The sequence below is a fragment of the Coloeus monedula genome, assembly GCF_965178545.1.
Source record: "Coloeus monedula genome assembly, chromosome: 11".
NCBI lineage: Eukaryota > Metazoa > Chordata > Aves > Passeriformes > Corvidae > Coloeus > Coloeus monedula.
In genome coordinates this window covers 137,610-150,863 of record NC_138791.1, presented here as the reverse complement: position 1 = coordinate 150,863, position 13,254 = coordinate 137,610, and the positions used below count along the sequence as shown (strand labels likewise).

General features: G+C 42.4%; 1 protein-coding gene across 2 annotated transcripts in view; it reads right to left on the bottom strand.

Annotated features, from left to right (window-relative positions):
* The window catches only part of BICD2 (BICD cargo adaptor 2), a 60,106-nt gene that overhangs the window by 23,132 nt on the left and 23,720 nt on the right, over positions 1 to 13,254 (bottom strand). For both annotated transcript variants that reach the window (XM_082288895.1, XM_082288894.1), the window contains exon 2: positions 1,525 to 1,737. In XM_082288895.1, coding sequence (XP_082145021.1) covers positions 1,525 to 1,737 — 213 coding nt within the window. The remainder of the gene's footprint in view (positions 1 to 1,524; positions 1,738 to 13,254) is intronic.

Below are 13,254 nucleotides of genomic sequence, written 5' to 3'. Positions count from 1 at the left end.
GCCCAGAAGGTGCCAAAAAACCCACAGCTAATCAGTTCTGCAAGAGCCTTTAAGCTCAGACACTTTTCCATTAGAAGATAAGGGTTGCCACTGAATCCTTTAACAAGAAGAAATGGGGGAGGTGGAAGAACAAAGCACAAGACAACACTCACTCTGAAATCTTGCAAACCCACATGTTTTGTGGGTTCATAAAGAAAAGGGCTTCATAAAGAAAAATGCAGCTCCAAGCAAAGGTGACTGGAATGTGGCAGTATCCAGAAAGAAAAATCGCCTCCAGTTGCAGTGACACTGGGAGCAGACTGGAACTCTGCCGCTTAGCAGACTTTGAGAAGTGACCGGAATCCCTCACAGACACCATGCTACCTCTGAGGTGGGCAGCTTTTCTGTTAAGCTGGTCTCAAAGGTTGGGAAATATAGACAAAGGTTGTGTCTGTGTTTCTAGAACTGCTTCCCTGTCTAAGGACAAGGCTTGATTCCAATTCTGTTCCACGAAGTTAAAGGAGAAGTTGACTGGCCTGTTTGATCACTTGTGACAGTTTGCACCACAAATCTTCTTTGTCATACCCCAACCAGAGGCACCAGTGAATCCACCAACCTCCACAGAAGTAACTCACGTTACCTCATTGATTTTAACACCAAGTATTATCCACATATTTGTTACTATGTCCTAAAAAATATTACATGAGACACTTGCGGCTGAGGTCGCATGGAGTAAGTTGAGATTCAGATGTGGGCTCTTGGATAGCCTCCCCTCCTGGCAGGGGAGGCCAGTTGACTAGCTCAGGACTAGACAAGACTAGTCCCCAGTGCTTCAAAGGAAGGTGTAGGAAAGCTCAGGAGTAATAACTGCTGACTGTTTAATCCATCCATCTGTGTCTTACACTCTTGGTAGTTTAACCAGTCTGAATTTAAGCAACGGTTTGAGCTCTCAAAACAATCATTTCTGCACCAGTGCCACAAAGACTTCTGCTGAGCTACAGATTTTATAAGTAATTAAACTCTTTAAGTAACTTCTCAGTGATTATTTCCCCTTAAAAATATGTGGTTTCAGTAGTAAAACACTAAAACGTCAAAGCTACTTTCAAGTATTATGTTAAGCAACTACATAAAAGCCATCACTTCATGAGAGAAAACACAAGACTAGAAACTTTACTATCCCTCTCTTTGCACATTTCAGTGTTTTGTTATAATCCCACACCTTCAGAAAATAGGGAGGAAAAAGGGATAAAAAGGGAAATTATGCCACAAATATTTTGCAGCAAGAAAATCTGCTCTGGGAATGAGGCAGAAAAGTACATCCAAGGGTCTCTGTGATTGGCCTAAACAGGTTTCTCTGCTTTTTAAGGCAGCAATTCTGGAACTGGTACTGCTGGGCAGTACCCACAGCACCAGCATGTCCAAACATGCGGCCATGTGTCTGTCAAATCACCTTTCAGCTCAAGAATCTTCCCCTTTTTTTGGTTACATAGCACCAGAAAATGTAACAAATCCAAGCTGCAGCGCACCCTGTGCATCTTCACTCACCTCCTTCAGTTCCTGTGCAACAGAATTAAGGCGTTCATTCTCAGATTGTGTGTTGGCAAGGACATTTCTGATCTGCTTCAATTCTGTCTGCAACTCCATAACCTTCTTCATGTAGTATTCTTCTTTGGTAGCTGATTCTTGAATCAAGGTCTCCTCTCTGCTCTCTCCATCTGCTGCTACCTTCTTGTGGTTGGTATGGGCCTGTCCAAAAGCCTAGGACAGTCAGAAAACACATCTTTTATCAGTAAACCTATAATTCTGCATAAGTAACTTCAATTTTAAATAGTTGAAAACATTTACCCTCATATATTTCTTTGAGGCAAAGGAACATAACCTTTTCCTACACCCTCCAGTTCTGGGGTCAGATTTCCAAATGCTACTAAGTGGTCAACACTGTGCCCTTGAAAGTAAACCGCAGCACCCAAACAGCGTTTTGTGATGCAGAATGCTTAAGCAGAAACTCATATAAACCCTTGAGGGAGGAAACAACAATGTACTGACTTGACACTGCTGTTAAAACAAGACTGGCTTTCAACCAGACGACTGCAAGATGACCAGGCACTGCTGCATGCACATATTCTCTATAGTGGGGTCAGATTTGCTTTTGCAAAACCAGAATCACTGACAACACATTTGGTATTAGCAGCCTGTTTTCTTTCCCAGGCTGGGAGCTCCCTGCAGCTGCTCCTGGCTGGAGAATACAGCCCCCTCCCCTGGGCTTGGCAACATCGGCAGAGCTGGTCCGGATCCAGGCTAAGCCAGTGGGGTCACGCTGGCTGAAGTAGGTCAGCGGACAATCCCCCAGCCAGCTCGAGACATCAATCCCCAGCAGTGTGCCAGCAAAGGCACTCAGAGGCAGGTCAGAAATCTAACCCACTCAGCACAGCCTGCCTCTGACTAGTCCTGAAATTGGCATTATTTTGCCTCCTCACATTTCTTTTTGGGGGTTTTCATTTTGCTTAAAACCCTTTCCGGTGATGGCCCTTGTGGTAGTGTTCTCCACATGTGCCCCCAGCCCACACAGACACCCCAGCTGCTGTGGTACGGAACAGCCTGTGGCTGTCACTGGCACATGTTGGGAGAGCAGAGCTGGCCACTTCCAGCAGTTATATTTGTAACACACTGCCTGGTAGATCAGCCATACTCAATGAGATTAAAAATGCAATCTTCACTCTTGCACCACAATCCAACCCAAGGTGTATTTGGAGCTTTCAGGTGCCCTAGCATCTTTTTGGGATGCCAAAACATGGCAGATTTTCCTAGAAAACATTAATATCAGGCCAAGTCAAGGACAGAGAAGCATCTCATGAAACTCCTTATCTAGTCATGCATTTTCAATTTATCATCTTTTGCCAGCTCTTCAGAAAAATACCGTCAGAGAAGAAAAACAAATCTGCTTTGAAGAGAAACAGATTTCAGTGTTTTATTACTTCTGTGTATTACAGCAGGCACATTAATAACACAGAAACTACTGACTATACCAGGGCTGAAACAGCTGATCAAGTATGCTAGCTCTGCCTACAATTAAAGGCACCCAGATACTGCTCCTATCAGACTAAGTTTTTATCTCCGATAAGCAAGTCAGAGATACAGGAGACAAATATCCATTGCAGAAATTCTCGCCAGATTCATCAAGATGACCTAAGGGAAATTAAAAAGTATCATATTTCAGACAGAAAGCACCATCTGTGCGAGTCCTTGTCAAATGAATTTCAACAAAGCAGCTTAAAAGCCTAATACCCAAGATCTCCATAAATGTTAAAGGGATAACCAAAAGCATGCCAGCTCCTCAAATAACTTATTACAGGAAAAAAGAATAGTGTAAGATCCACCTTTTATAGACCAGCATGAATGACAAATCTCTGGCACAGAGAAAGGGACAATGGGCATCTCCTTGCCCAGTGAAGTAGCACAATTTGGCTCAGCTGCAGGATGCCAAAATAGCAAATGGAAGCTCAGGACACTTAAAGCCACAGCTGATCAGCCAGACCTCAGAGTCCAGGCATAATTCCATCAAGGAGCTCAGTAATGCCACTAAGGGAGGGATTCTTAAGAATAATGACTAATTTGCTTGTGAAAGTTCCAAGGCAGATGCTAGGCCTTGGGTTTCTTTAACATCTGGAAAGAAGCTATCATCATTTTGCCCGTCACAATTGACAGCAAGTATTTAAACACAGAAACTGCCACAGAGGATGAGACTGGGCTTTTTTTTTAATCCAATATCCTGTCTTCTACAGAGGCTAATGCCAGATGCTTCAGAGAAAGGTGCAACAAACCACATAATCTCCCCAAGCTGGGGATTGCCTTAAGCCTCGAAGGAGAATGCTTAATGTAAATTTGGAAGAGCTACTAACATTGAGTTATCCATGTAAAATACCCCTTTATTTTTCAGAGGTTTATGCATTTTTGGCCTCAGTAAAATCCTACAGCAATGAATTCTGTATTTAAAATCTTACTCTTACACGACAGTTTTTCATCAGTTTACAGGTTTCCCACATTTCCGTATAAGAATGTGTATTTTTGTTCAGAGGCTTGAAGGTGTGTTGTTAATTCCATGGTCCACTGTCAACCATTCACTGTTTTTTGAGACATCAATCACAACTCTCTTATTCTCTGGTGATGGCAAGGTGAAGTTCAATAAGTTATCACTATTTTTATGTGTGAGAGGTTTTTCCATTCACTACAACAGTGAGGCTCCCATTTCAGAAACTGCCTTTGATTATGGCTTGTCCCAGCTGGCACGGTTGACCCAACCAAATCAGAACTGCTCTCACACACTAACAGAAACAAGAAACAAGCTCATGGTCACTCCTACCGAAGGAAGCTGCTGTTCTCTGTGGGCTACAGTTATTTCTGCGCAGTAAGGCCATTATTTGCTTTCAGCCAGCATGCTTGTGAAGTGTCAGCAGAAACCCTGCCGTTAGCTTGAGTATGACTGTTTGGAATACAGAACTGTGAGTAAACGGACTCTGACACACACAGAACATCAGAAACCTCCTTAAGAGCCATGGTCATCAGGACAGGCAGCCTGGAACAATTCAAGCTGCATGCATTTAAAAGAGAACACTTGAAAAGCACTTCCATTCTAACCAAGCTTTGTTATCTTTCTTGTACCTACTTAGAAACAACCTCAGACATCACTGTTACAAACCATTTTCATAACTCCTGCGTAGAACAGGAAATGTAACTTGTAACAAAATTGTGCAAAATTACAGGGTAATGCAATTACCTGCCATAGCTACAGCCCAGACCTGTCTTAAATCAAGCTAGTAAAAGGAAAACTCACTTTTTACTGCTATGCATGAAACCCCTAAACCTTCATACATCCTGGAGTCCAGCACCTGCCCATCTATTTTTACTTTAACATTATCTAAAACACAGAAGCAGAAGTCAAAGTTACCCTGTTCTTCCTCCTCTTCCAAAACCTCTGTTTCCGTCTACTAGGGAAGAAAACTATTCACAGTTGTATTGGAATGATAGGCTTTGGAATATCTCTTCACAAAATAAAAGTTTCTGATGTGAGGGCTGCAAAACACCATGTTCTGCTCAACAGCTGCCTCTAGGACACTAATGTTAAGGGATTATCAAAGTTCTTATCTTCCAGATTCCCAAGATCAGGGCAAAAGCAAAATCAAAGAGTTCATGAACCGAAATGCTGTCTTGCTATTTACTCAGCTGTGCTTGTCAATGCATCGGAAAGCACTTTGCTGGACAAAGGTTACAATTTACTCACAACTATCTCTTCAGAAAGCGGCACGGGACACACATCAAAAGCCCTCCTTGGGTTTAACACCATCTGAAACCAACATAAATGAACCTCTAACCCCCAACACACAACCTCAAATTCTGTAACACACAACCCCAAATTCTGTATAGCCATTTACCTCTGGACCAGGCAAACATGAAACGCTTCCCAGCTGGGGGCTTGCATTTATGTGGTCTGAGGGCAGCGAGCTTAGAGAAGTGCACCAAATCATCTGGATGCTAATTTTTGGCTCTTGCTAATAACCTGCTGCCAAAGCTGCAAATCGACTGAAACCCTGACAGGTTTCCTTTGGTCAAGCTGCCATCCCCTACCAGAGATGCCAGTCCACGAGGTCCTTCTCCTCTCTTATTTCAAATACACTAGGCAGCCTTTCCCAAAGGCCAATTATAACATGAAACCCACGGAAAATTTACCATAATTTGCTGGTGAAGGTTTACCAAAATTAGTACTGAAAATGCTATTAAATCAAATTTCACGTTTGCTGAATTACTTACATCAGCAGACTCAAGGCATGTAGAAAACACATGCCAGCATATTCTTAAATAGCCCAGAAAATATTGTTGCTAAATCAAGGAGATTAATACAAATTTAATCTTCAGACAATGATGTCTTAAATCTCAACAATTCAAAGCTCTCCACAACAATTACAAATGGAAAAAAGGATCTGGACAGCAAATGGTTGAGGCAGACTCATCCAAAAACTGCAATGTTACGCAAAATGGTCAAACCCAGCTCACTTCAAATGAAGCCCTGGATCAAACTACATTTAGACTGAGTTTAAAGTACTGATTTCCAAAAGACAGACTTAAGAAAAGGTTAAGCTTCCTCTAGGTTTGATGATTACACAGATTCATCCATTTACGTTGCAGGAGGAACAAGATCTCAATCATGCAGATGCAGATAGTTTTTTGCATGAAACCCAGCACACTGAAGGATGCTTTCCTATAAAACTCCAAGCTTTGAGAAGAAAGTTTTCCCAATTCTGTGAAGTTTAGCATACTGCTAAGATATCAAGTTCTTAAAAAGATTGTTAAGATTTTAAACATGACCTTTTGAAAGAAGTTCTTTATCACAGCACAGCTGTTCACTGAACGCATGAAATGTGAAGAATCTCTGAAATACGCTTCTTGGAGAATTCCAAATGCTTCTCTCAGAACAGCTGCTGTGATATGGGAGATGCAAAGATTGATCTCAGTCTTGCTCAAAAGCAAGACTCCAGGGCCTTCAGGAAAATCAGAACAGCTCTGCCTTATTAGCCCCTATGGTCTGTCACTCCTGACCTCTACTTAGCCCAAAAATCATCCAAAGTATGCTGGTTATGGTTCCATATCTTCTGGGACTTCCTGAACTAGACTGCTAAAAACAAGACTAACACAAAATACTGGGATGCCACTATCAAATAAAACCCCCCAAGGTGATGCTGGAAAGGGCTTTTTCTCAACAAACCCAGTGTGATCTCAAACGCTCTACGAACCTCTGCAAAGAGCTGGTGTCCCTAAAGACCTGTTGAGAGCTGACCAGAATCCAGGTGCTGGACAGGGATCATTAGAGGCTCTGGAGGCTGCCCTGCACTGTCTCTAGGGCACTACCTTCACTCTGTACCTATCTTCTTACACACATTGAACCATGGCAACTAGGGAAGGGCAAAAAAAAGTCTCATAGCTGCTTAAAACAGATATACTGACAGGGAAAGTCACAGCCCACCTGCCCTCAGATGACACAGATGAGGAAACAGAGCAAGTAACATCTCCCTCATACTCAGTCAAAATGACAGGGAGGTTCCTGTGCCATGCAGAAACACACCCAAGCAAGCAGAAAACAACACAAATATATCAGTGAAGGAGTTTCATAAGATAAATTGCTTAAAAATTCATTTGTCAAGTAAACCCAAGCTTGCGTTCTCCATTTAAAGAAGTAGGGAGGGGGCAGAGAGACACAATTGCTTATATATGAGCTGAAAAACTAAGGAAGAGGGAGGAAAATCTTAAAAGAGCACAGAACTCCACAATACAAATCAACTTCTGGACATTATCGATCCCCATGCTCATTTCTTCTCAAATGAAGCCTCCCTTACCTGTGCATCTCCTCATTTCTTTCCATTTTCTAGGCTGCGCATCCAGCCACACATGATGCTGAAATATTAAGCAGCAGGGGCAGTCATTAGTAAATGCCACACTGGCCTTTTCTCTGCAGTGAAACACTGCTATATGATGGTAACCACCCTCAACAGATGAAGCAGCATGAGGCATTAACCCTTTCCTTCACTCAAACAATGATGTTTATGAGATGCTTCAGCTCTTCTTGCTATCTCAGTCACATTAACACGGCTGCTGCACCACCACAAGCAGACCAGAACATGGACACATTCCTCCAAGATGCATGTAAGGAAGAAGAGGAATTAGTTTCAAACTCATTGGCAAGAAAAGCCGACATAAATACATGAGAAAGGCAATAAAGGAGAGCTTGTCTGAAAAGAGTCCCTTGACTTTCTCAATCAAGTTTGAAAAGCAGAGTGATGCATGCATGCACCAGGAGAGCAGCACCATGTACATCCATCACCAGAGGAAACACACACAGAGGTGCCTACTCACCTTTGTGGTGAGGTTTGGGAGCACTCTAGCAGATGGGTTTCTATTGCTTTTGTGCTGAAGATCAAGAAGGATTTGCAGAAACTGCCCCTTTTAGAAGGCTATCATTAGCTACTCTCGCAGTAAAAAAATGGTTTACCCATTAAAATTAAACAGAACCCAAGCCCCCAATAAAAAGAGGTGCCATTAATCAAGATGTCCTTTTTTTAAAAACAAGGATAAAAGTCACGAGACTAAACATCAAACAAGACACTTTCCTTCAGTTGCTCTCTACCACTACTCAAGAGTGATTCAAGTCTTTTTTATTTTCAGGAGGCTTTGTACTGATTAACAGAGATCAGCACTCATCCTCCCTTCCATCAGCTGCAGGCACCAAACTGTGATCAAGGTACACATGCTCTCTCCCTTTGGTGTCAAGGGAGCAAAGCCAGCCCTGCCAGGACTCATTACTGTCCACTCTGACCTCCAAGCAGTGGTCTTGGAAAGCTTGGAGTTAAAAGCCAAGGACATTCTTCACAAGCTATTTCATTCACCACTGTCATTCATCACTGCCATGAAAGACTGTGGGCATCGCCACCCTCGCGGATGTGAATGCTGCTTTTGATGTGAATGCTACTTTTGTTTCAAAGGTCACGCTATAAATTAGCTAAATACATATCCTCCCAAAATGTGGTCTCTGTCACTCACAAACACATGTGACTACTGACATCAAAAGTACATTTACTGACGGTGTGGAGCATTTCCTCATCCCCAATGTCCTGCTCTGGAGACAGTGGGCAGGACAGTGTCCCCATGGCCACCTCAAAACCTGCCGCTGCTTTCTTCCTTAGTCACCTTCCCAGGAAAGCCACACAGCCAACAGCCCTCTGCAAAGCCCTCCAGCAAGTACCAACCAGCAGCTACTCCAGTTGTTCTCAGTGACTGCAATGGGCACTCAGCCAAGGCTTGGGGTTCTGGTTTTAGCTGGGGTTTTTTTGTACTAAAAATTACTGTAACTGTAGCAGGGAAGGAGAATTAGAAAGGACCCGATCGCATTCTACTGAGTTTAAACCAGAGAGGAATGGAAGTTTTTGAGAGCATACATTTGTGCTTTCTTATAAATAAAGAAAAGGTGCACGTGAGAGCAGAAAGTCAAGGTGGAATGACACACAAGCCAACAGAAAAAAGTACTCCTTTCAGGATAACTTTATGTCTGATGTGTTAAGGAAAAACATAAAACAAGCTATCCTGAGGCATCTTTCTCTGCTGTGCATCATAACAGATCAATGAACTGCTGCCAGCAACATCTACACAGCTCCAGATGAGACTTCAAAGGAAAGAAAGATGGAGATGTGCAGGAGAAGGAGTTAATGCTGCTGAACATCAGAACCGTTTAGGAGCTTGACAGCAGAGGAGGCTAGAAACTTCTACTTACAAGTGCAAAGGGTGCCCTTACCTGCCCATTGTGGTATCAAAACGCAGCTCAAACTCACTCTTCCCAGAAGTCATGCTGCAGGAAATTTGATCATCAATTGCTAATTTTTAAACCCTTCTGCTAAATTTGATGGAATTATTTATTCATACAGTCCAGTTCACAACATCAGCTGATCCTGTTAAGCAGGTCATTGGGTCATCTTCCCCTGCATATGAAACAAGAAGTGACTGCAAATGGACTCTGAACGGTGGTGTCCTGTTAAGACTGTCGCTCCTCTGCAGGCACTCGAACTAAGCACCTGTCAGGACATGCATTACAAATGACAGTGCAGAAACTTGATGTAGGTATTATCTATAATGAAATAATTTTTAGAAACTGAAAACCAGGAGCAGTGATCTCTAAGTATTACACGCAGCTGACCTTTAAGAATAATTTCACTAAAGCCCATAATTAGTCCTGAGAAGATATGTTATGAACCTTCAAAGGGTGCAGTGGACACTAGAAACTTAGAAGCAGCCTGTTCCTTCTTAAAATGTTAGCTCTTTACTTAAAACTCAACAACATCTTACTGAAATTACACATTTCATAAAGGACAATGCAGGGTTATCTTAAGTACATGCCTCACACAGCCTTTATAGTCATAATTCACAGAAGAAAAAACTTTCACCTAGTGCTACTAATCAAAAGATACCCACTGCTATTCAGTAAGCACCTGATCAATAAATCACTGGAAACTGAGCAAACGCATCATGGAGTACCTCTACTGACATCATTGCCTTCCTCCTCATCTTCACCTTTGATAAGGATAGTAGAATAGAACAATTTTTTTACTCTTATCAAATAAAGGGAACAATGCAGCCTTGCAGAAATAGATAAGGCTGACAAAGCAGAAGCCATGCAAAACAATGATATTGCACTTACTCAAAAGCAGCGGTTGAGAAACAGCCACCTAAAAAGACACCAGAAATTGAAGACCATCAAAGAATACCCCAAAGAACATACAAGGACTTCCAATAACGGGTGCAACTATGTAAAATAAAGTAACACATACACATGATGTAAGCAGGGATAGCTAATGAATATGTAACCAGTGTGTATGTTAAAAACTCTGTTTACCAGGGCACTTGACAGAGGAGGGATCCTCCAAGCGACCGCGGCTGCAATAAAGAATGCCTGCTTTCTAATACTCAAAACTGTGTTAGAAGGTTTCTATCTGGCCAATTTCAATATCACCTTCAACCTACGGACATAACCTGACAGTGAGGTACGTGCTAACTAATGCTCAGTAACACCAGCCATGCACACGCTAATGTGTCCCCTTTCACTGAGCCTTGTGCATCATAATGCTATCTTCAGGGTCAGCTGAAATTTCATTATTGTGCTTGTTTCAGCTGGAGTAGAGTTAATTTCCTTCGCAGTGGCTAGTAAGCGGCTATGTTTTGGATTTGTACTGAACAGAGGGTTGATATAATTTGGTTTTGTTTATTGGTAAGCAGGGCTTACATAGACATGAGGCCTTTTCTGCTTTTTGTACTGCCATATTGTAAAGAGAGTTGGGAGACTAGGAGAAGACACAGCCAGGACAGGTGACCCAAACTGACCAGAGGGATATTCCGGACCATGTGACATCATACTCAGATACATACTCAGGATAGAAAGCTGGGGGGAAGAAGAAGGTTAGGAGGGACATATGAAGTGAAGGCATTTGTCTTCCCAAGTCACCATTGTGAGGGATGGGGCCCTGCTCTCCTGCAGGTGCTGAACACCTGCCCAGTCATGGGAAGCAGTGAATTAATACCTTGCTTTGCATTGCTTGTGTGCACAGCTTTTGCTTTTGCTATTAAACTGTCTTTATCTGAACCCACAAATGTTCTAGCTTTTATCCTTCCCACTGTCTCCCTGATCCCACTGGTAGGGGAGTGAGAGAGTGGCTGTGTGGGGTTTGGAGGCTGGATAGAGTTAAAACACAACAAATACCACTAAAAGATTCTGCAACAGCATGAAAAAAAAAATCAAATGAAATCTCAGTCCTCTAAACGTGTATGTAGCTGTATTTAAAGTTAGGAGGAGTTATACTTACCAAAGACAACTTATAAACTTACTAAAACCAACTTATATTTAGCAAAGCCAGTATATGCATTCTGTCCTTCACATTAGACCAAAATGGAAATAGTTTAACTGCCCCACACACGACTCGCAAGAAAAATCTTTTTTTTCTATTTGAACACAACGGTTTGCCTGAAGTCTGTCGGGCATATGCACTGGGAATGTGCGTGGCCCTGCAAGTAGCAGGTGTGACCAAGTTCCTCCTGGCAATTTGGATCTCCAGCCCAGCACCACCACCTCCTTCATCCAAAGCCCCAGCCCATGCTCAGCCTGGGACCAGCCACCACTTGGATGCCAGTACACTCATACAGGCCTCAGCTCCTCATTTGTTCCTCACCATTGCAAAAGCTCTCACATTTTCACAAGTTTAGGAGTAGGACTCAAATATCCCCAGGGGCCAAACAGAAACCTTAACTAAGCAGCAGGCATAGATTCACAAACAACAGTTCACGGGAGATCTGGCACCTTCAGTGAAATTGTGAGGCTTTTCAAAACATTACATCACTTCCCACCATGTCAGCCCACTCCATACTGACAGCAAGCACTTTCCAAGAGGTCATGTAATGGTGAAGATTTGTGCACACTCCAGGAGAGAGTCCAGTCCTTGGTCTGGCTTTCATTTTGTTAAAATAACGGTTTACACTTTCTTTGGTGAAAGCCCAGCTAACACACAAAATAATTCTACACTGCCTTCCATAAAATGCTGTGGTGCGAGCTGGAGAAGGATTACACCTTCCAGAGTGTCACTGCAGCGCAACCCTGCAGCAGAGCTCACTTATCCTTAGGTGACCATTAAGTAATACACAGCAAGGAAACAAAGTGACGTTGTAGAAATTTGGAGTATCAGGCTGCCCATCTACTGGCGTAAAAGCCTGCTGAACGTGCTTCAATGTGATTAACTCCAGAATTAAAAAAGAGTTACTGCAATATTATGAACTACTTTTTCTATAAAAGGAGCATAAAAATAAAGCACAAGATAGAACATCCTTGTTCCCACACAAGAAAGATTACTTACTACATATGAGCACAATCTACTTACGCAACCGATGTTTAATTGCAGGCTTCTACAAGGTCAACCAAGAGTTTAAATTGGCACCAAAGGAACTGCTCCCTGGCTCCGCAGCCAGTGCCAAGAAATTAAGTTTAACCTCTCTCTCACCTCCTCTGCCCCAACCCAGCATTTGAATAATTAGAGAACCAAGAAGATAATTGTTTTAACTGGGAGCAAGATTGAGAGTTTAGGGATGCAAAGACACAGCTTCCACTCGCTCTTTAATTATTGGTAACCAAAGGACCACACACACACACAGAGCAGTGATAGAAAACTCTTTCCATCCTCTTCACTGGCTTTGCTCCCTAACCAAGGACATTTTATCTGTATGGCTAACAGTAAGCACGAAATCCTTCAGTGATACTCAAGTAAATGTCTTCCTTTTTTTTTTAAATACAATAGCTAATAGCATTAGCATCTCATTGCATGAGGAATCCTCCTAAGAACAATGCTTGCCTGCTGCGCAGGCACACCCACTCTAAAAATAACACAAGGAAGTAAATTGCATCCTGAAAAACATATGTAATGTACAGCTTATTACCCTGCAGCTTGTTTACCAGCATAGAGGCTTCCTCTGATGTGACAATAGTAGAGGCTTCTGTGAACAAACCCTGCTCTGCAAGGAGTCAGAAATACAGCTGCATAAACACAGCCCAGTACATATAAATACCTGTTAGTTGTTGGTAGCAGAATGAACCAGGACACGAGGCACTTTGGGGGAAAACAAAATAAATTTTAAAAACTCAGACTAATTATTTAAAATACCTGAGCAGATTTTTAATCACTGAAGTATTATAATGCTAAG